This window comes from Carettochelys insculpta, chromosome 4 (assembly GCF_033958435.1).
Source record: "Carettochelys insculpta isolate YL-2023 chromosome 4, ASM3395843v1, whole genome shotgun sequence".
NCBI classification, from domain to species: Eukaryota; Metazoa; Chordata; order Testudines; family Carettochelyidae; genus Carettochelys; species Carettochelys insculpta.
Genome location: NC_134140.1, coordinates 44,952,966 through 44,972,833, shown reverse-complemented (window position 1 = coordinate 44,972,833; position 19,868 = coordinate 44,952,966). Strand labels below are relative to the sequence as shown.

At 42.0% G+C, this 19,868-nt stretch overlaps 1 protein-coding gene across 8 annotated transcripts in view; it reads right to left on the bottom strand.

Moving 5' to 3' along the window:
* Nucleotides 1-19,868, bottom strand: part of LIMCH1 (LIM and calponin homology domains 1) — a 308,724-nt gene that overhangs the window by 29,246 nt on the left and 259,610 nt on the right. For 7 of the 8 annotated variants that reach the window (XM_074992680.1, XM_074992678.1, XM_074992677.1 and 4 more), the window contains 6 exons: nt 18,773-18,801; nt 17,110-17,193; nt 12,804-12,896; nt 6,178-6,282; nt 3,403-3,539; nt 315-439 (listed from right to left, as the gene is read on the bottom strand). In XM_074992680.1, coding sequence (XP_074848781.1) covers nt 315-439; nt 3,403-3,539; nt 6,178-6,282; nt 12,804-12,896; nt 17,110-17,193; nt 18,773-18,801 — 573 coding nt within the window. The remainder of the gene's footprint in view (nt 1-314; nt 440-3,402; nt 3,540-6,177; nt 6,283-12,803; nt 12,897-17,109; nt 17,194-18,772; nt 18,802-19,868) is intronic. The other variant, XM_074992679.1, reaches the window with a different exon arrangement.

The following is a 19,868-nucleotide window of genomic DNA, read 5'->3' as shown; positions in this document are numbered from 1 at the left end:
AAGGACAGTTCTTCCTAGTGTTCTAAAATCCATGTGCTTTTATGAATTATCTTTAAATTGGTGGTGCTTCATGGGAGCGTAAGGTATGGTTAGTTACACAAATGTGGGGTTATTTAAACAAGGACCTAAACTTACTTATTTACATTAACTTAGATTTTGAACATGGGAAAAGCGTACACCCTTCAGCAAAAAACACTGATTAAGTTATTTTGGAAATTCGTGACCTCATCTTGATCAAATCACTCTATGAGCCTGTGCCATTTCCTTGACAAACAAGCAAACAAAGCCAATCTTTGGATTATTTGGAATCTTACCTTGAGCCAGTGACAGATTCAGTAAGACAGGTGAGCTGTGCTCCATCACTGATGCCTGGTTATTCTGCTCACTTCCCCACTGGACAACAGTCTCTGAATGTTCTGTGGGCACTTTATTTACACTGCTAGAAAACAAAATCACATTGTACAGTAAACTTTCATATCCAGCAGCCCCAGGAGTGGGAGGTTGCCAGATATTCAAATATTCTGGATAACAGAAAGGTATACCTAGCAACGCATAACATTCAAGAAAAAGAAGATTAGATATTAAGAAACAAACAAAAATGTATGCAGAGTACTTTATTTACCAACAACATAGTATTGGACACTGTAAACTTATACTGTATTCGCTGTGTTTATTTCTATTTACTTTCACTACATTGTGCTTATGGAAAATGTAACTAAAATTTACTTCTGGTTAAAATACAGGTTATTTGAGAGTTTGGATGGTAGAATACTGGATATGAGTTTACTGTATATACAAAGCTAAGAGGAATGTTAGCTAAAGTGTCATTTCATTACTTTTGAATGCGAACGTCTTATGCTCAACCAATATTTGTTTGCATGAGACAGCAATAATGGATTGGTGTGGGTAATAATAATTATACTAATAATAAATTTGCAACAAATCAAGAAGGTACTCTATGCTGACTCTCCTTGCTGGCCTGACATACTGCCACATACAGGCACTGAAAGCCTTTCTGTAACAGCATCATATAGAATAGCATCTGGAGAAGACAACAGTTATTATGCCAATGGTCTTGGTCTTTCCATTGTGTTCTGCTTCCTCAGCAGCTCCTTGTCTTTGTGAAAGTAATGGGTCCCAGCACTGAAAATCCTATTCCTTGGAAAACCATCTGGCCAGTTCAGGAGGGAAGGTTCTGTTTCTCTGTGAAAGCAGCTATTGCGTTGGGGATCCTCTCCTCACCTAAGAAACCTGGGAAATCAGTACAAGAGAGACACTATGGTACTATGAGTTAAGATTGCTCTATACATAGCATACCTGAAACGCAGCCCTAAAAGCAAGGAAATGAAAAGGGAAGGTATTGAAACATCTGTGACTGGCAGCTTTCCCATTGGCTAGAAAGACTGGGTCTCAATCAGTCCAGATTACAAATGAGCCCCACTTAAGGAGGAAGGCAGAGTGAGAGAGGAGCAGAGACTGACAGAGGTAGTAAGCTGAAGGAAGTCCTCCAGGCAGGGTGACATGGGAGAGACCACAAAGGCCTATCTGAAAAGGCCTGAGGAATGGGAGAAAGATAAACTCCCTGCCGGAGGTGCTGGGAAGTACTGAGAGGCCCTTTCAGAGAGGAGGGGGCTGTGCCCCACTGACACTGGGGTTAAATCTGAAGAAGTCTGTGTTGTATTTTGAAAAAAAAAATGTGTTGGACTGTTGGGAGAGACACACTGAACAAGGGCTGGGGCCTGGAGGGCCAGTGTGCATTTGAGGACTAAGTAAATGGGATCCTTGTGGGGACTGTTTGAATTACTTTTTGAACTGAGGGTCCAGAAGAGATCAGATGGCCACAAAGTCAGCATGCTGTGTGACCTCTGGCCACAAGGGGGTGCTTCAGACTATGCCAGCAGTACCTTATCTTTTATTCATCCACCTAGAGAAGCCCTCTTCACTACTGGAACAGCCACTATACCACACAGACTGCATATTATAACCTTAACCTTGCCTTAGTAGGAACAACCACCTTCCAGAACCCCACACCCAAACATGAGTGTAATGTTTCAGAATGAGACAGAATAGTGAATGCAGGGAAGGAGGTCCGGTAACTCCCAGAAGAAGGCACTGCTTGTGCTTAGCAAGTGAGGACTTGGTAACTGCCTCAAGGGATGAAGGTGAAAGCAGAGGGACAGCAACCAATGTAAACCTATACATATAGGAACAAAGAGCATAGACCACACTTACAGAATGGGGACCTCTAACCTGTGACACAGTGACTCTGGAGAAGATTTGGGCATCATGGAAGATAATCAGCTACACATAAGCTTCCACGTAGCCAAGAAAGCTAATGCACAAAAAGGGACCCCTTCAGTAGGAATAAGGAGGTTCTTTTCTCTCTGTATTTGGCAGTGTTGAAAATGCTGCTGGAATACTATATCCAGTTCTGAGGTCCATAATTCTAGAAGGAAGTTGGTAAACTGGAGAGGGTTCAGGGAAGAGAGTTATGAGAATGATTAAAAGATTTCAAAATGTGCCTTACAGTGAGGGACTCCAGGAGCACTTATTTAACTTAGCAAAGAGAAGGTTAAGATGTGACTTGATTATAGTATTTGAGTATCTACACACGGAGCAAATATTTAATGTTGGGCTCATTAATCTAGCTAAAAAAAGTATAACATAATCCAAAGGCTGGAAGCTGAAGCTAAGCAAATTCAGACTGGAAATAAAGGTGTACATTTTTAAATGTGGGAGTAATTAATCATTTGAACAACTTGCCAAGGGTCATGGTCATTCTTCATCACACACCATTTTTAAATCAAGGTTGGATTATTTTTTTTCTTTTTGAAAGATCTGCTCTAGGAATTATTTTAGGCAAGTTATACGGCCTCTGCAGTGCAGGAGATCAGACTAGCAGAGCACAAATTTTCCTTCTGGCCTTGGAAAGGGATCACAGAGAAACAGAAAAGGACTATCACAGAGGGTTTCAAGAGTGGGATGGAAAGAGGGGGAGAGAGGTGAGAAGATGAAAGGTGAAGGTGGAAAAGACACTGGGAAAAAAATTAAGCAACTGAGAGGAGGTAAAAGCAAGGAAAAAGATAGCCAAATGTTGTTTTAAAAATATAAAAATTGATACATCTCTTTGTATCTTTCTAGTAGAAAAAAGGGACCTAAAAATGGCTTTTGGAAGTCTGGTAAGTATGAGGGATCTCTGGATTTGATTATAGATGGGAAGAGGTGAAGAACAGCTCAGGGTGGATTGCAGGCCAGGATGGCTGTATAATACATAGGAAGGGAGGTTACAAGCACTTCCACACCCTGATCTGGGCACAATACATAGAACAATTCTGCAGTGTGCCCAGAGGACAACTTTACAGGCACATTCATGTGTCTCAAATATCTTGATTTAACTCATACCTTTTCTTCTCCGGGCATGGCTCACTTTTCTTGTTGTTTGCTAGCGATGCAACCTCCTGCTCCCAAGCTAATTTTTCGTGTCTTTCAATTTCCTTTTGTTTGCCTTCCTCTTGAGAGTTACTCAATTCCATCACAGTCTACAAAAAAGTGAGTTAACAGTGAAGACCTTCACCTGAACCCAACATCAGAACATGCATGAGAACAGCACAGCCTGTACCTCCGAGCACACTGAGTTTGCCATACATATAGGAAATGCCTTCAAGGAAAAATGAACTGTTACAAAATATGAAAGTTATTTGGCCTTATTGACACTGACCGTGGATTTGATTGGGACGGTGCTCAGGAAAAAAAATTAACATGATTATACTGAGCTTGGAACAAGGAAATTATGGAAGGGGGTTTCCTCTTTGAAGAGCACATTATTTATTCAACACAAAACCGTATGTGGTGCCAATCGGAGTATTTATTCACACAGCTCATAACCCGAGACACAGAGTGATTAAGTAGACTGTGGTTGTCAGCACCAAAACACAGTAACAAATGAAATGTACTAGCAGAGAGTCTTCAGGATGACAAATGCTGATTCTCTTCTCCATTAGAACAAAAAGAGAAGAAGTCTCGCAGTGGCTCAGAGTTTAACCAACAACTACAAGCTAGACTTTTCTAGTCTCCCAGAAGTCAAAACATAGCTATTCTCGATAGCTGTCATATACCAGAAATGTGCTCCTCGCCCATCAATGTGGCCTCTCTATGCCTTGCAAAAGGGCCACAATCACATAAAGGAGTAATGAAAACCCTGTAACCAGCCATTGGAGCAGCACCCCAGCACAGGTACTGTGGTAGGTAGTCGTAAAGCTGCCTTTTGAAGACAACGTCAAGTCTTGGTGTAAGGGACACGTTAGGTGGGTCCACAGCACTGTGGAGAATCTGTGCAGCCCAGGGAAGCTACTGTAACTTAGTCAGGCCCTCCCCCCTCCACAACTATCTCCATTGCCCAAAACGGTATTTTTAATAGTAGCACAGCAAATTCAAGTTAGCTAGTCTAGCCAAGGGTGGCTAGTTTCTGCAGCAGATGGAGTGCAAGGGCAGCCACTCAGAGGGCCAAGAAGGGGGACATGTAAGGCCATCCCATTTAGCAATTAAAATTTTGTCAGGGACACAGGGGAAGCAATGCACCTCCCAAGTACTACCATGAATCACCTATGTACCTAGCTGTAAAATTCTAACAGAGGGAGAACTCATTACCCTTTGCCTTAAAGTAGCTATCTCAGGCCAAAGCCATGTGTGGCGATTAAAGTGTTGATCTTGCCAACCCCCAATGAGATAAAAAACAAATTGTGCCTTGCCTCTATTACAATTTTACAGCAAGCTGTTTTATAGTAACAGCACCTTGTTTAGGACAGTGGGGACTATGGCCTAGCTGAATGTGTCAGGCTAACCTTCCGTAAAATATATTCTCCAGTGGGGCACTGGGTGCATCAGGAACCACAGTATCTTATTTCCATCTTGCTCTAGATATAAGTGGTCCCATGTTCAAAAGGCAAATTTTAGATTTTCTAAGCCTTTGCCTAGTCAAAGTAGATTGAAACACAAGGGTGACTTCTGTCTGCACCAGACGAAGCTGAGGGGCAGTAATAAGGCAGCCATGAAGATGGGGAAGAGGAGGTACACTCAACCTGCTGTTAATGGGGAGCTGTGCAACTTCTGGCCCCTTTTACTTTAACCCTGCTCTCACCTCATATGGCATGATGGTAGCTTGCATTGGCATTTGGCTCAGTTTTAACAATAATACACTATATTTACACATTTATATAGTGCTGAGAAGCTTATAACTGGACATTAAACATCAGTTAAAATGAATTACGCTAATTGAGAAGTGGTTTTAAAAATAAGATGGGATGTTTCATGAAACAAATTGCCTTTCATGCCATTCCTAGATTCTACTGCTCTTTAGGGAATGATCTAACTTTATACTGAACATAGAATCGCAGAAACAGAATACTACAACTGCAAGGGACCCTGAGATGTTGTCACAGAAAAGTTCGGTCTGGGCAGCTTGCAGCTATCTCCAAATAGCAGCCATTGTATAAGAGCGCGCAGGTCACGTACACAGCACCTTAAACTTCTGAACTACACCCCCCAGTACTCACAGAAGCGGCTGAAACTAGCCCTTAAGCAGTTTTTTCCTGTGCTTGCTTTTGCTTGTGTAGAGAAACGTCGTTATGAGAACTTGCAGTAGTTAGCTTAGCTATAGTTTATCTCGATGTTTGTATAACAAGACCTTCAGCTCTGTATCCAGGGAGAGTCTTTGTACCAAGGTGCTTGGCTCTCCTCTCTTTCTGCAGAAATAAAGTAATCTTCCTTATCCCTGTCTAGTTGTTATTGGCTCTCAGCTAGGCAGACCGAATTTTTGGTAACAATGTCATCAAGACAAGTCCCCTGCACTCATGGCAGGACCAAGCACCATCTAGATCATCCTTGACAGGTGTTTGTCTAATCTGCTCTTAAACTCCACAACCTCTCTTGCCAATTTATTCCAGTGTTTAGCCACGCTGACAGGAAGTTTTTCCTAATGTCTAACCTACATGTCTCTTGTAGAAATTTAAGCCCATTGCTTCTTACCCGACCATCAGAAATTAAGAATAATTTTTCTCCCTCCTCCTTGTAGCAACCTTTCAGATATTTGAAAGCTGTTACCATGTTAACATAATAAAAATGAGGCAGTAAAGGTGAATTTAACACCAAGTTTACACTCAAATTCTGTCAGACACTCACCATTGCCCTGTTTCCTTCACTGCCAGAACAAGAAGGGGAGAGGGGTCCAGCAGAGCTTGAAGAAACAGTGAATGGAACAATAGTATCCTCAATTATCTTGCGCTCCTTAAAAAAAGAGATGAAAGCAGGAAGAGGAGAGATTTAAATATGAAGCTTGCCAAAGGAACACAGCACAAGATCTTCAAAAGCAGGAGTATAAAGTGAGGCTTAAAAATACATATTTAGATACCTCGGTAAGTGGCCTGATTTTCAGTGTTGCTGGGGTTGCAATATGAAGTTACCTGACTCAACATCGAATAGCAGGGTATTTTTAACAGCAGATGTATAGTCTGTTAAATGTATCTCCTTTTCTCAGGCTACATCTACATTTGAAATAGACTCAAATTTATTAAGGTCAACTTTTTACCACTACATTTTACAAAGTCGACATCGAGTGTTCATACATGTCCAGAAAGTTAACATTGTGTGTCTCCATTACCTTTGCTAGGATCAACTTGTCAGCAGTGCACTGTGGGTACCTATCCCACAGCTCCTGCAGCCCCAATGCATTCTGTTTCTTTGTGCCTGTGTTATGGGAAAAAATACGGCGCACGTGGTTGCAGGTATCTGACATCATCCCAAAGTGAATTATTACCCTTCCCGCCCCACACCCCACCACTTCTGATTGAAAACAAATGGCCCAAGGAATTCTCACACCACTTCTCAAAAGTCTGCCCCAACACTTGCTGTTACAGGGAGTTAGCATGGATCTTGAGCAGCTTAGAGCCATTACACAGTTTGTTATGGCCACTTCAAAAAGTGACTTGCAGCATCTTATTAGACAAGGTGAGTGAGAGGATAAGGAGGATGTTGACCTTGATTTGGATCACGCTGAAGGACTGGAGATCAGGAATGCAGATCTACTGGCTGCATTGCATTCAGTGGAGAGCTAATTCTGGAGTCATGAAATCAGCACACACTGGTGGGACCACATCCTTTCGCGTGTATGGGACTATCACCAGTGGCTGCAACACTTCCACATGTGCAAGGCCACTTTCACGGAATTTTGTGATTTGCTGTCCCACACCCTGCAGCAGTGTGACACGAAAATGAGACCTGCTTTCACAATTCACAAGCAAGTGACAATTGCTCCATGGAAGTTAGTAACCCCAGTCAGCTTCTGGTCAGAGGGAAATCAATTTTGAGTGGGCAGATCTATAGTGGAGGCTGTGGTGATCCAGTTAGCCAAGGCAATGTATGCTCTTTTGCTGCAAAAGGCCATGATTCTGGGAAACACTTAGGAAATAGTGGACTGCTTTGCTGCTATGGGATTTTTCTAAATTGTGGTGGGGCGATAAATGGAACGCACATCCCCATCCTGGCCCCAGACCACCTGGCCTCAGAATACTTAAACCACAAGGGGTACTTCTCCATGGGTTTGCATATAGTAGTGGATCACAAGGGTAATTTCACTGATGGTCAGGAAAGGTGCACGTTGCATGCATCTGTAGAAATTCAGGTCTCCTATGGAAAGCTCCAGGATAGAAGTTGCTTCCCACACCAGAAAAGTCAAGACTGGTGTCATGGAGGTGCCCATAGCACTACTGGACAATCTTGCTTACCCTCTGCTTGCTTGGATCATGAAGTCATACACTGAGACCCTGGACTGCAGTGAGGAACACTTCAACTACAGGCCGAGGAAGTGCAGAATGGTGGTAGAATGTGCCTTTGGTCATTTAAAGGCCAGATTCAGATGCCTTCTGACCCATTTGGACCTCAGCGAAGCCAAAATCCCTGCCGTGGTTGTGGCTTGCTGTGTTCTTCATGATATTTGTGATGCAAAGGGGGAAAATTTCAAACAAGGCTGGAGGTTCAAAGGCAGATGCCTTGGACAGTGTTTATGAACAGCCAAACACGAAGGCAATCAGCAGAGCACACACAGATGCAATGCACATCAGGGATGTTTGAAAAACAGCTTTATGAATGAACAGACATCCACATGAATCTGCTGCATTTAACTATTGTGACACCCCCCCAACCCCAATGATGTGTGCTTGGCCTTTATGAAAGCACCTCCAACTGCATCCCACCCCATGTTAACGAATAAACACCACTGTGGGTTTCACACCTACATTGCTTTTATTTAGGGGCTGAAGGTTAAGAGGTGGAAAAAAGATGGAATTCTGCTGTCACATGTGGGGGAATGTAAGCCTTCTGTGGTGTGGAGAGGTCCTGAGGATGAACTGTGAGTCTGTCTTTGTCTTCCCCTCACCCCCACATTCTAGGCCCCCTGATGAGGGGAGGCCAGGGAGCATGGTGAGGAGGCCATGTAATCGTTCAGTCTGTGGAGAGGGGCCCTCTGTAGTTCCAGTAGGGACTGAAGGATGTCAGTCTGTTCCCTGACAGCTGACAGGAGCTCTGCCAGGCCCTGGATCCTACACTGGAGCATGCTTTGCTGCCACTGCCATGTCCACTTGCACTTGCTTCTTCTGGGCCTCTTGCTACTGTTGCAGGACGAGGTCCTGCTTTGTTCTTTTCTTGCAGAACATCAGAGCCAGCCTGTCCACGGTCAGGGATGGAACACCAGTCACACTCCCATTTGTGTTGCCTGTTGAAGACAGTCAAGGTCAAAATTTAGACACAATTTTTAAATGTGACACAGTGCATAGAGCCATACAATGACTGGGTCTCTGACAATCACAGCTTCCTTTGTTTTACAAGGTCATTTCTGGCTTCTTAAGCCTGAGAATGATTCAGTTGCTAGAGAACAGACCCTACATCTTCTCCAGAACATTTTATTGAGGACATGGAAAGATCCTGGCAAGTAAGAGGAGGGGAGACAGCACGACAGTCAGTAACACATTGAAACCTCACACGGGACATGCCAGTGTTTGGAAGCAGAGTCCACACAACCCAGCGGCCATGTGGTGATGGGGGAGGGGGTGAGCCTAACAACAACAAGGAGGGTAGGGGGGCAGCCCTATAACATGTAAAGCGCAGAAAACAAATTTCTTGGATTCTCCTCTTAATCTGGTGTAGGGAAAAAGCCTTTAAAAACACAGAAAGCCTGCACTGGACATGCTGGTGTCTGGAAGCAAGGTCTGCACAGCCCAGCAGCTGCATGGTGGGGAGAAGAGGGTACGCCTGCCCACAGTGAGATGGGTGGGGGGGCCCAGCCCTGCAGAATGTAAAGTGTGGAAAACAACCCTGTGCAGCTATGCAGTGGTGGTGTTGGGGTCAGAGGAGGGAGACCTGGAAAGCCTGCCAGCAGCATGCTGGGATGGGAGGGGACTAGGAGAGCCTGCCAGCCACATGTTGCTCTGGGGCAATCCTGGGAAATTTAAATGGCCAGGAAGCAGTGTGATAATGTTAAAGACACAAACTTTTATGAAACTTCCCATGCTTCTTCTAGGTTGCAAAAAGAAGCATGGGAAGTTTCATAAAAGTTTGTGTCTTTAACATTATCACACTGCTTCCTGGCCATTTAAATTTCCCAGGATTGCCCCAGAGCACCATGTGGCTGGCAGGCTCTCCAAGTCCCCTCCCATCCCAGCATGCTGCTGGCAGGCTTTCCAGGTCTCCCTCCTCTGACCCCAACACCACCACTGCATAGCTGCACAGGGTTGTTTTCCACACTTTACATTCTGCAGGGCTGGGCCCCCCCACCCATCTCACTTTGGGCAGGCGTACCCTCTTCTCCCCACCATGCAGCTGCTGGGCTGTGCAGACCTTGCTTCCAGACACCAGCATGTCCAGTGCAGGCTTTCTGTGTTTTTAAAGGCTTTTTCCCTACACCAGATTAAGAGGAGAATCCAAGAAATTTGTTTTCTGCGCTTTACATGTTATGGGGCTGCCCCCCTACCCTCCTTGAATAACAGAGGCCGTGCTTACTCTAGCCCCAAACTTCGAAATGGCCAGGCAAATGGCCATTTTGAAGTTTACTAATGAAGTGCTGAAATGCATATTCAGCACTTCATTAGCATGCGGCCAGCCGTGGCGCTTCGAAATTGATGCGGCTCTCCGCCGTGCAGCTCATCCCGATGGGGCTCCTTTTCAAAAGGACCCTGCCTACTTCGAAGTCCCCTTATTCCCATGAGCAGGGGACTTCGAAGTAGGCAGGGTCCTTTCGAAAAGAAGCCCCGTCGGGATACGCCGTGTCAATTCTGAAGTGCCACGGCCGCCCGCATGCTAATGAAGCGCTGAATATGCATTTCAGCGCTTCATTAGTAAACTTCGAAATGGCCATTTCACAGTTTGGGACTAGTGTAGATGTAGCCAGAGTGAATAAGAAAATATGCTCATACTCTGTGTGCACAGGGCTGGGAAATTTGAAGAATGCTGTGTGATTCCATGATTCCAGATTACTTACTGGTAGTTTAGCATGGCAAGGTTTGCTATCATGGAAACCAGAATAAATCAGGCCTCCCCAAAAACCCTGTGAGAAAAATAAGAGAGTACCTGGCTGACATCTTCATGGATATCTCCAGAAAGGATAAGACCTCCATCCCCAGAAATATTAACAAGCTGTTCTAGGGGCCCTGGTCTACGGATGCATAGATCCACCCCACCCCAGCTGCAACCTGCTTGTAACAGTTTAAAAAATATGCTCAACAGAATTAACCCTTTACCCCAAACCAGCCACAACTTGCTTATAGCAGTTTAAAAAAATAATATACTCACCAGAAGGGTCCTCTCCAGCATTGTTTCCCTCCTGAGCATCCTGGGATGAGGGGACTGTTTCCAGGGTGCTAAAGAGGTCCTGGTTGCTGGATGGATAAACTTCCTCAGTCGCCTGTTGACTGACTCTCTCAGCATCTTCCTCCTCTTCATCAGCTCCATCTCCTCATCTTTGCAGCTCTCACGGAATAATTGAGCAGTCTCTCCTGAAGAGTCCAGGCAGTTTTTCGTAACTGTGGTTGGGTCCTTCCCCAAAACGGCATCAAGCTGCTCATAAAACCATGTCTTAAGAGATGACCCAGACACCTGCTAGCTTCTCTCACCTTCTGGTACGCCTGCCTGAGCTTTTTAATTTTCACCCAGCACTACTGAATGTCCCTGTCTTCATTTCTTTTGCTGGTTCACTGTTTATTCAGCACAGGCTCCCCCCACCCCCCCCACGAAAATGAGATCCTAGATCTCCTGATTGCTCCAGGCTGGGGTTGTTTTGCAACCATGAGAACTCTGAGAATTCATGGCCAGATGCTCTCACTCATGAGGCCTGCCAGCCAGGCTGGCCAGAAAGAAAATGAATTCAAATTCCTAGGCTTCCTGTTACTTACTTCCAGAACACCTGGAAAGCAGTGGAGGTGAAAGCAGCCAAAACTGACACATTGGGGACACTGTAGGATAATTCTGGAGGCCAATATCAGCAATTTAAAATAACGCTGTTTCCACACTCACATTAATTTGACCTTTTAAATTCAAACTTCAGATTACTCCTCATGAAAAGGGTGGGGCGCAGAAGTCAACTTTAGCAGCCCTTAAATTTACCTAATGACATTTGCAGTGAAAACAGGCACATTATAAAAGTGGAGCTAAGTCCCTTAAAAGTGATTTATACTGTAGTGCATACACTGCCTTAATTTTCAATTTGCATCATGACTAATAATTTTCATTGGCTTTCTCTGAACACCATGTACTCATGCTGTATCTTTTTTTTTTTTGTGATGGGTTAACTAGAACTGGACACACTATTCCCAGAGAGGGTGTATTACTAATTTACATAATGGCATTGTAATATTTTTCAGTGTTAACTGCAATTCCATTATTCAAAGAGGACAGAGTTATTACAAAATTAGCTGAAATTATTCCTTCCAATGTTCATTTCTTTAAGTTTGCCAACACTGAATTTCATCTGCCACTGTATTGCCTATAGCATTGTTAGGCCTCCAAAAGCCAGAGTACATCATCTGCTAGGTCTTCATCACTATTTTCTCAAGCCAGTTTCACCTACCAGCCCCATTATAAGATTATGAAGGCCACTGTGTGACAGGGGGTAAACTGGTGAAGTCACGACTGTTGCTGGTAGTGTTTCCTGAGATATGTATTCATATTGGGAATGCCTAAACTCTTCTGCCGTCTCTTTCATAAACTCCTCTGTCATTGCATCTGTAGCATAGACAGACTTCCAAAAATGACATTTGCTTATTTTCTATATAATGCCTGACGGCAGTGTGGTGACTGATGCATAAGAAATCCAAAGAGAATTTAGAGAGATGCTTCACCTCTCATTAGGGTCATGAAAATGCCATTTACTACTCAAGCACTGATTATCCCACATTAATCTGCCTACACACAGTACATAAAAGTATGATTAGAAATCTATAATGAACATGACAAGACAATAAGATGAGACAATGTAAGAGACAAAGATCTTCCAAGGTAACTGTACCACTGAAGCAGGCGGAAGCAATGACATGAGCACAGGACATAAAGGCATGAAAATAAAAAATAATTACAGTAACAGTGAGCTTCTGGACACTTCCATTGCCAAGAATGGAAATCCTCTCATGTAAAGGTTCGTCAAAAGGGTTAATCTGCAAGCCACATTCCCAGTAGCAAAACATTTTTAAAATGCATAGAAGCAAGATACCCTGCACTGGAACTGAAAAATCACTTCTTACACTTGCTTCTTTAGAATGTTATACCTCCTCATAGTATTTACGCTCCTCCTCTTCAACTTCCTTCTGTGCTTTTTCCCATTCTTCTTTCAGCTTGTCCTGCTCCTTCTTGTACCTCTCCTGTACGGAATTTCAATATAGTCCATTCAATAGGAAACTTAATAGAAGGTTCTTTTTCATCTCTAAGTGTAATGATTATAAGGCAGTGCTTATGTTCTGCAATATCTGAAAAGTCCCAGTCTTTTAAATCTTTCTTTATATAGCACTCATTCTAAACCCTTAATCATTTTTGTAGCCCTTTTCTGAATCTTTCGCAATGCCAGTATTTCTTTTCTTGAGATGAGGCAACCACATCTGTATGCAGTATTCAAGATGTGCATGTACCATGGATTTATGTAGAAGCAATAAGACATTCTCAGTCATATTCTCTATCGCTTTTTCAAGGGTTCCTAGCATTCTGTTTGCCTTTGTTTTGACTGCACACTGAGCGGAAATTTTCAGAGAACTATCCACAATGACTCTCTCAAGTGGTTATAGCTAAATTAGTCCACATCATTTCACATGTACAGTTGGATTATTTTTTCCATCATGTGCTACTTTACCTGTATCAACATTTAAATTCATTCACCATTTTGTTGTCCAATCACTTAGTTTTGAGAGATCTTTTTCAGGCTCTTCACAGTCTAGTTTGTTCTAAACTACTTTGAATAGTTTAGTATCAGCACCAAATTTTGCCACATTGCTGTTTACCCTTTTTTCCAGATCATTTACAAATAGGTTGAATAGGATTGATCCCAGTACAGACCCTTGGGGCATACCACTCTCTCTCCACTGTGAAAACTTACGATTTATTCTGACCCTTTGTTTCCTGTCTTTTAACCAGTTTTCAACCAATGAGAGGACCTTCCCTCTTATCCCATGACAACTTATTTTACTTAGGAGCCTTTGGTGAGAGACCTTATTAAAGGCTTTCTGGAAATCTAAGTACACTATACCCACTGCATCCCCCTCGTCCACATGCTTACTGAGCATCTCAAAGAACTACTTTTCCCCACAAGTTATCTTCATCTCTATGTCTGAGAACTTTACTCTTCACTATAGTTTCAACTAATTTGCCTGACACTGATGTTAGACAATGGTCTAACTGCCAGGATCAGCTCTAGGGCCCTTTCTAAACACTGCAGTCACATTAGCTATCTTCTAGGAGCACTCAAAGTGCTATGCCAAGTCTGACTAGTTAAGAATTTTTGAAATTCTTGATGCTGTTCAAAAGGAAATTTGCACCATTTAAAAATAATCACAGTTTAGGAAGAGCTGAGAAGTTCAGAAGAAAAGCTATCAAAACATTCTAATATATTTTAAACATGGACTTTGCATTAATCATTTGGCTAAAATAGCTTCTGAATTTAACTGGGCTTTGAAAATATTAGCTTTGGCACTAATCTAATAAAGATAAGCTGCCACTAGTACAATTTAATGAAAGATGAAAAATCATGTAGGTTCATAAGATAAACAGACACTGTATAAAGGTCTGAAGCGGATAAGATGATGATTAGTTGAGCAGTTGGTTTTTTTTCCAGATGAGATTATTTCTTGAATCTCCCCAGCCTTGCATGTGTTCTGAATCAAAAGAGAATCTTATAAAAAGCTCTTTAAAATGCTGTGGTGTCAAAACTGGTTTCCCTGCATTGGAACAGTCAAACCAAACTATTCTCTGCACTGTCCTCCTTCCCTTCAGAATACTGTGTGAAAAACAAAGATTAAAAATACTGAAAAAGTAGAAAATTCTGACCCATAAGAAATTTTTTTGTTTTCCATTTGATAACCAGCTAAACCATGCAATCTATTCCACCTAATCTCATGAGGACTTAATTTTGGAATGGAGTAAACAACAAATAGAAATAAAAATGTATGAGGTAAAAGAGACTTAGCTCAAAAAAGACACACTGGTCAAAAGCAATCCTTTCTTGAATATGTAAGCCTGTATTTTTATTACCCTCCATCTCAAGCTTCTCTCCTGTTGCCATCATTCTTGCTAGGAAAAAGGGCAACTGAGACTTGTTTGGAGCCCCTCAATGTTGGCACTCTTTAGTTCACTGTTGAGTGACACGAGGAAGTTTCAACTTCTCTCTTTCCAGGTGGAGAATAGTGCCACTATGTTTACTCAACCAGGATAGGAAATTGGCCCCACACAATTCTTAAATTCCTTGTTTACTACTAAGCTGTACAGAGGAAATTTCTAAAAGCTACTTTATAATGAAGTTTATCTTGGTCTTAAATTAGACCAACTGCAAACAACAATCTACAAAAAGTAATTATTTTTAAGCAGTGTTCTCATATGCACAAGGTTTAGGATGAAAAGTAGTAACAGTTTTCAAGAAAAACCATCAAAGCAATTAATCATCACAGCTTATGTTTTGTGTGCTTTAAATATAGACCTCACATGAGCTGCGTCTACGCTAGCCCCTTCCTTTCAGAAGGGGCATGGTAATGAGAGAGGTCAGAAGATGCTAATGAGGCGCTGCATGAATATAAAGCACCTCATTAACATAATAGCAGCTGCGGGGATTTGAATGTGCCACTTTCGAATCGCGTGCCACCTATATAGATGGGGGCCTTTCAAAAGGACCTCTCAAGTCTATGAAAGCCCCTTCCTTCCTATCTGGTGTTAGGATGAAGGGGCTTTCGAAGACTGGGGGGTTCTTTTGAAAGGCCCCCATCTACATGGGCGGCACGCAATTCAAAAGTGGCACTTTTGAATCTCCGTGGCCACCATTATGCTAATGAGACACTGCATATTCATGGCAGCACCTCATTGGCATCTTCCAACCTCGCTCATTACCATGCCCCTTCCAAAAGGAAGAGGATAGTGCAGACGACTGTGGTGTCTATTTGGTGACTATTCCTGAACCCCAGAACTGCTGTTCTGGTTAAGGCAAGATAGAAGTAAAAATCCCAGCTGATGCAAAAATAAAGACGACAGTCAACCTCTCACTCTTCCTTCCCCCAGAATTTGTAGAGAAGTTTTGGAGAGATTCTAGCACTTAGTGAGCTGTTAATCAGGGGAAATGAGTTGAGTTCTAAAGAGCAAGAGGCATTAATATCCTTTTCTAGCCTCATCCTCATTTTCTTCTACCTCTTACCATCCAAGTAGGGTGGTTCAGGTCACAGACAATTTACAACTGCAGTTAGAACGGGCTGGGGTTAGTGAAAGCTGTATATATGCATCAGAGAGGCAGCCGTGTTAGTCTGTATCTTCAAAAACAGCAAGAAGTTCTGTGGCACCTTCTAGACTAACACATGTTTCGGACCATGAGCTTTTGTGGGCAAAGACCCGCTTATCTGACAAGGCGGGTCTTGGCCCACAAAAGCTTCTGCTCCAAAATATCTGTTAGTCTAGAAGGTGCCACAAAACTTCTTGCTGTTTTCATATACATGTAAATAAACAGGGATTCAGTATGTAGCTCATCTCTAACAATAAATATGATCTGGGCACAGCATACATGCTGATTAGGAAAAGCCACTATATATAGAGCTGATTTACAAATTCACATTTTGGACAAAAACCCTATTTGACACAAGCAAAACACAGCACTGAGAACTAAAGCCATGAAGGAGTTCAGGCCTTTGCAAGTGCAGATGGCTAGCCACACCTCACGCTCACAGTAAGCCACAAGCTGTCTCACAATATTTTACCTTTGTATTTTAAAAAACATTTCTCCAGAAACAAATCCTATACTGAATAATACATGTTACTGAATTAACCTAAAGTAAAGCAAATAAGGCAAATGTATTTTTATGGATCATAGGTCTTCATGAAGTATACATTTATTAAATTCTGTTGTTTAAAACTATGAAGCATGATAAGGCATTTCATAAACCAAAAGAATCACTTGAATTTTATCACAAAATTTAACTCTTCTCCTTTAAGATATAAAATTAGTCTTTCATATGCTTGACAAAACAATAAGTTTTACAAGCACTTTCCACGAATTAAGAATTAACCATTTCTATTCCCTTATTAGGGTTTGTAATTCCCTCTCCAAAAATAAGTGACAAAAACCATGGTAAACTCTTGCTATACATAAATTCGGCCACAATATTTCAAACAGTACATTTAAATTTTGTTTACATTTTAACCTATTAAATTCTCTGAAGTGTTCAGCCTTCTCTTCAACCAAATTTAATTTTTTGTTAATATAAAATATTCATTTTTGAAACTAAAATTAAAACAGTATGAAGCAAACTGTGCTGATCAAGGTGTGACAACAGTGACAATTCAACTGAAAAACAAGTGAGCAATAGTGGGAAGAAGTTTAATAGTGCAAAGTACTTGAAGCAAGCGTTCCTGTTCATGCTGCCATCGTTCCTGTCGCTTTCGCTCCTCTTCTGGATCCCAGGACCAGAAACTAAAACGCTTAGACAAATTGAATTACGTTACTAGAGTCCAACAATATAAATCACAAGACAATCCTAAAAAGTTGCACAATGTAATCATGTGAGCTATTCTACTAATCAAATGAAAAAGTTAAACCAGAAGTGGAAACGGATTTAAAACTGCTTCAACTTGCAGTATTTCTCATGATCTCCTAACACTACTCCTAGCTTCACCATTAATTGGAAATTATTTTACATTGCAATATATGCAAATTACAGAAAAAATTATTTGGTTTGCAAATAAGAACTAGGAAAACATTGGACAGAATGGGAGAAAAGTAATTGAGAAGAAATTCCAACAGGCTTTGGTCTACATATATAAATATACCAATTTAGTTAAGAAAAATAACCACATGATTATTGTCTCTGAAAACAATCCTTTAGTGCCCCATATCAAAATACATTATCAGAGTAGAACAGTGTTCACACATTCCAGATTTTGGACACTATATCCAGACCCAAGTCTTGGTTTAAGGTATTATTAATACTGCAATAACATCCACGGACCCCAGTCAGATTAGAGACACTAAGTGATGTGTTACATTTTTTCTTTAGCAATGAAGGCCTTTAGCTATTTGATATTACTCTACGTTATGACTCATATGCATTCTCAAACCAGAAAAAAATGTCATTTCAGATGAGCAGTACACGCAATACAGGATACACTGTATTCAGACATATGTAGGTTTCCTTGGAGCTGTCCCACAGTCTGCACTTTTTGCCACCCTGGCCATCCTATGGACCATGGTGGGGGGAGGATAACCTGGGGCATGTCACAGCAGTAGAGGTGGCGACAGCAGCAGGGGCTTGCCTTCCCTTGGACCCTCCCCCCAGCACACTTACCGGGCGGCATGAGCAGCAGCCTGCTGAGCCCTTCTCCGTGGCACTGGAAAGTGGTCTCTGCTCCCAACCACCCCTGGAGAAGTGGAGCTGAGTGGGCCAGGAGGGCCCGGTGAAGCAGGCTACCTCTCATGCCCTGTGGTGAATGCAGATGAGAGTGAGGGCAGGGGAGCCCCCCGCAGCTGTTGCTGTCCACTGCCATGCCCTGCCCCAGGTAACTCCTGACCACACTGGGGCACCGAGGAGGGGTAACCCCAGGCCCCATTACCCCTTGGGATGCCCCTGGATTTCCTTGAGGGATAATGTACTTTTAATGTGTCGATCATTTTTAGATGTAATAATTTCTTAGCATACAGTCAGAAGGAACATACAGTCACAGAGCCCTAGAGCTAATGACACTGTTCATTCTCAAAAGTTAAGCATCCTGGTTAAGGGAAAAATTCTATCAATTTCAACCTGTGCAACTCCACTGATGCTGAGGGAACTGTACAGGTGAAACTGAAGATAAAAATTCACCCTTTATTTGTTCAAAAGTGTATGAATTGTTTTGGATCATGTATTTTCCTTCCACTCAAAATAGCTGAGTTTTCCCCATCCCGTGGAGTCTATTTTGAACAGAGTTGGAAAAGAATCACTAATTTAACTGTAACCATCATGCAATCTCTATGTTAAACACACCAATATTTTGCTATGAAGAACCGTGCAAAGAAATTACTTACATTTGACTTATCACTATTATCAGAACCTGCTACAAAAAGAAAAAACAACAATTAATTCCCCAAAATATTAAGATTGTCAAATACGCTTTATCTCAATGTGAAATAAAAAGCCTAGCCAGAGGTATAGTGAAGAGTGAAATTATCATTTCAATTTAATGACAATACCTGTCCCACAACCCAGCAGCAAAGAAAAATTATGGTATCATAGATCACAGCTACAGATTGTACCTTCCATCAACAAAAGTACTTTTGATACAGCTACAAAGAGCAGAGCATCTACCACTAGCTACTGACAATTACTTTTGATAAGAGTCCTCAGTAGACTGTACCCTCCACCAGCAAAAGTACTTTTGATATGGCTACAAAGAGCATAACATCAGCAAGAGGTTCTAAGCTACCACTAGCTACTGACAATTACTTTTGATCAGTCATTAGCAATATCTGAATAGAGTGTTATCAGATTTCATTTACCTTTTCCTTAACTATTCAACTTGGGGAAAGAAAAATAAAGCAGAGCAAGGGTAGGGCATGTCAAGGAATAGCTATTCAAGTGTCACAGTTACCAAGAGAACCATTGTTATTTTCTGTTAAGTGCCTTTGAACTAAACTGCTTAACAACAGATGTAAACAAAAATACATTTAAAGGCAAAATTATTATTATTTTGGTGTCTGAAATCAACACATTAAATCTATGCATAATCCAACAGCGCTTTGCCAACTGTGGAACAGGAATAGACACTTCCTATGAAAGCAGACAGTGGAAATAAGTACCAGTGATCATCAGTTTTTGACCCAGCACACATTTTAAGACACCTACTACTCAGTGCAGCGGGAAAGATGCAGCTACTCCCAGTGCATCGTTTACCTGACTGTGAGAAAAACTGTGAGCGCCGCCAGGAGTTCCGAACCTTAAGCGGAACACTGGCACAGCTGCGTGACTCTAGAGCGGATGGCAGAACAGAAACAAAACAAGTAATGTGACATTGTGAAGGTAGACGTGAACTCAGTGAGCGAATGGATTTTTAAATTAATTAATTCATTAATTGCTGTAAAGGCTGGTTGACTAAATCAGGTTTGAGTGTCATTTTCCATGGAG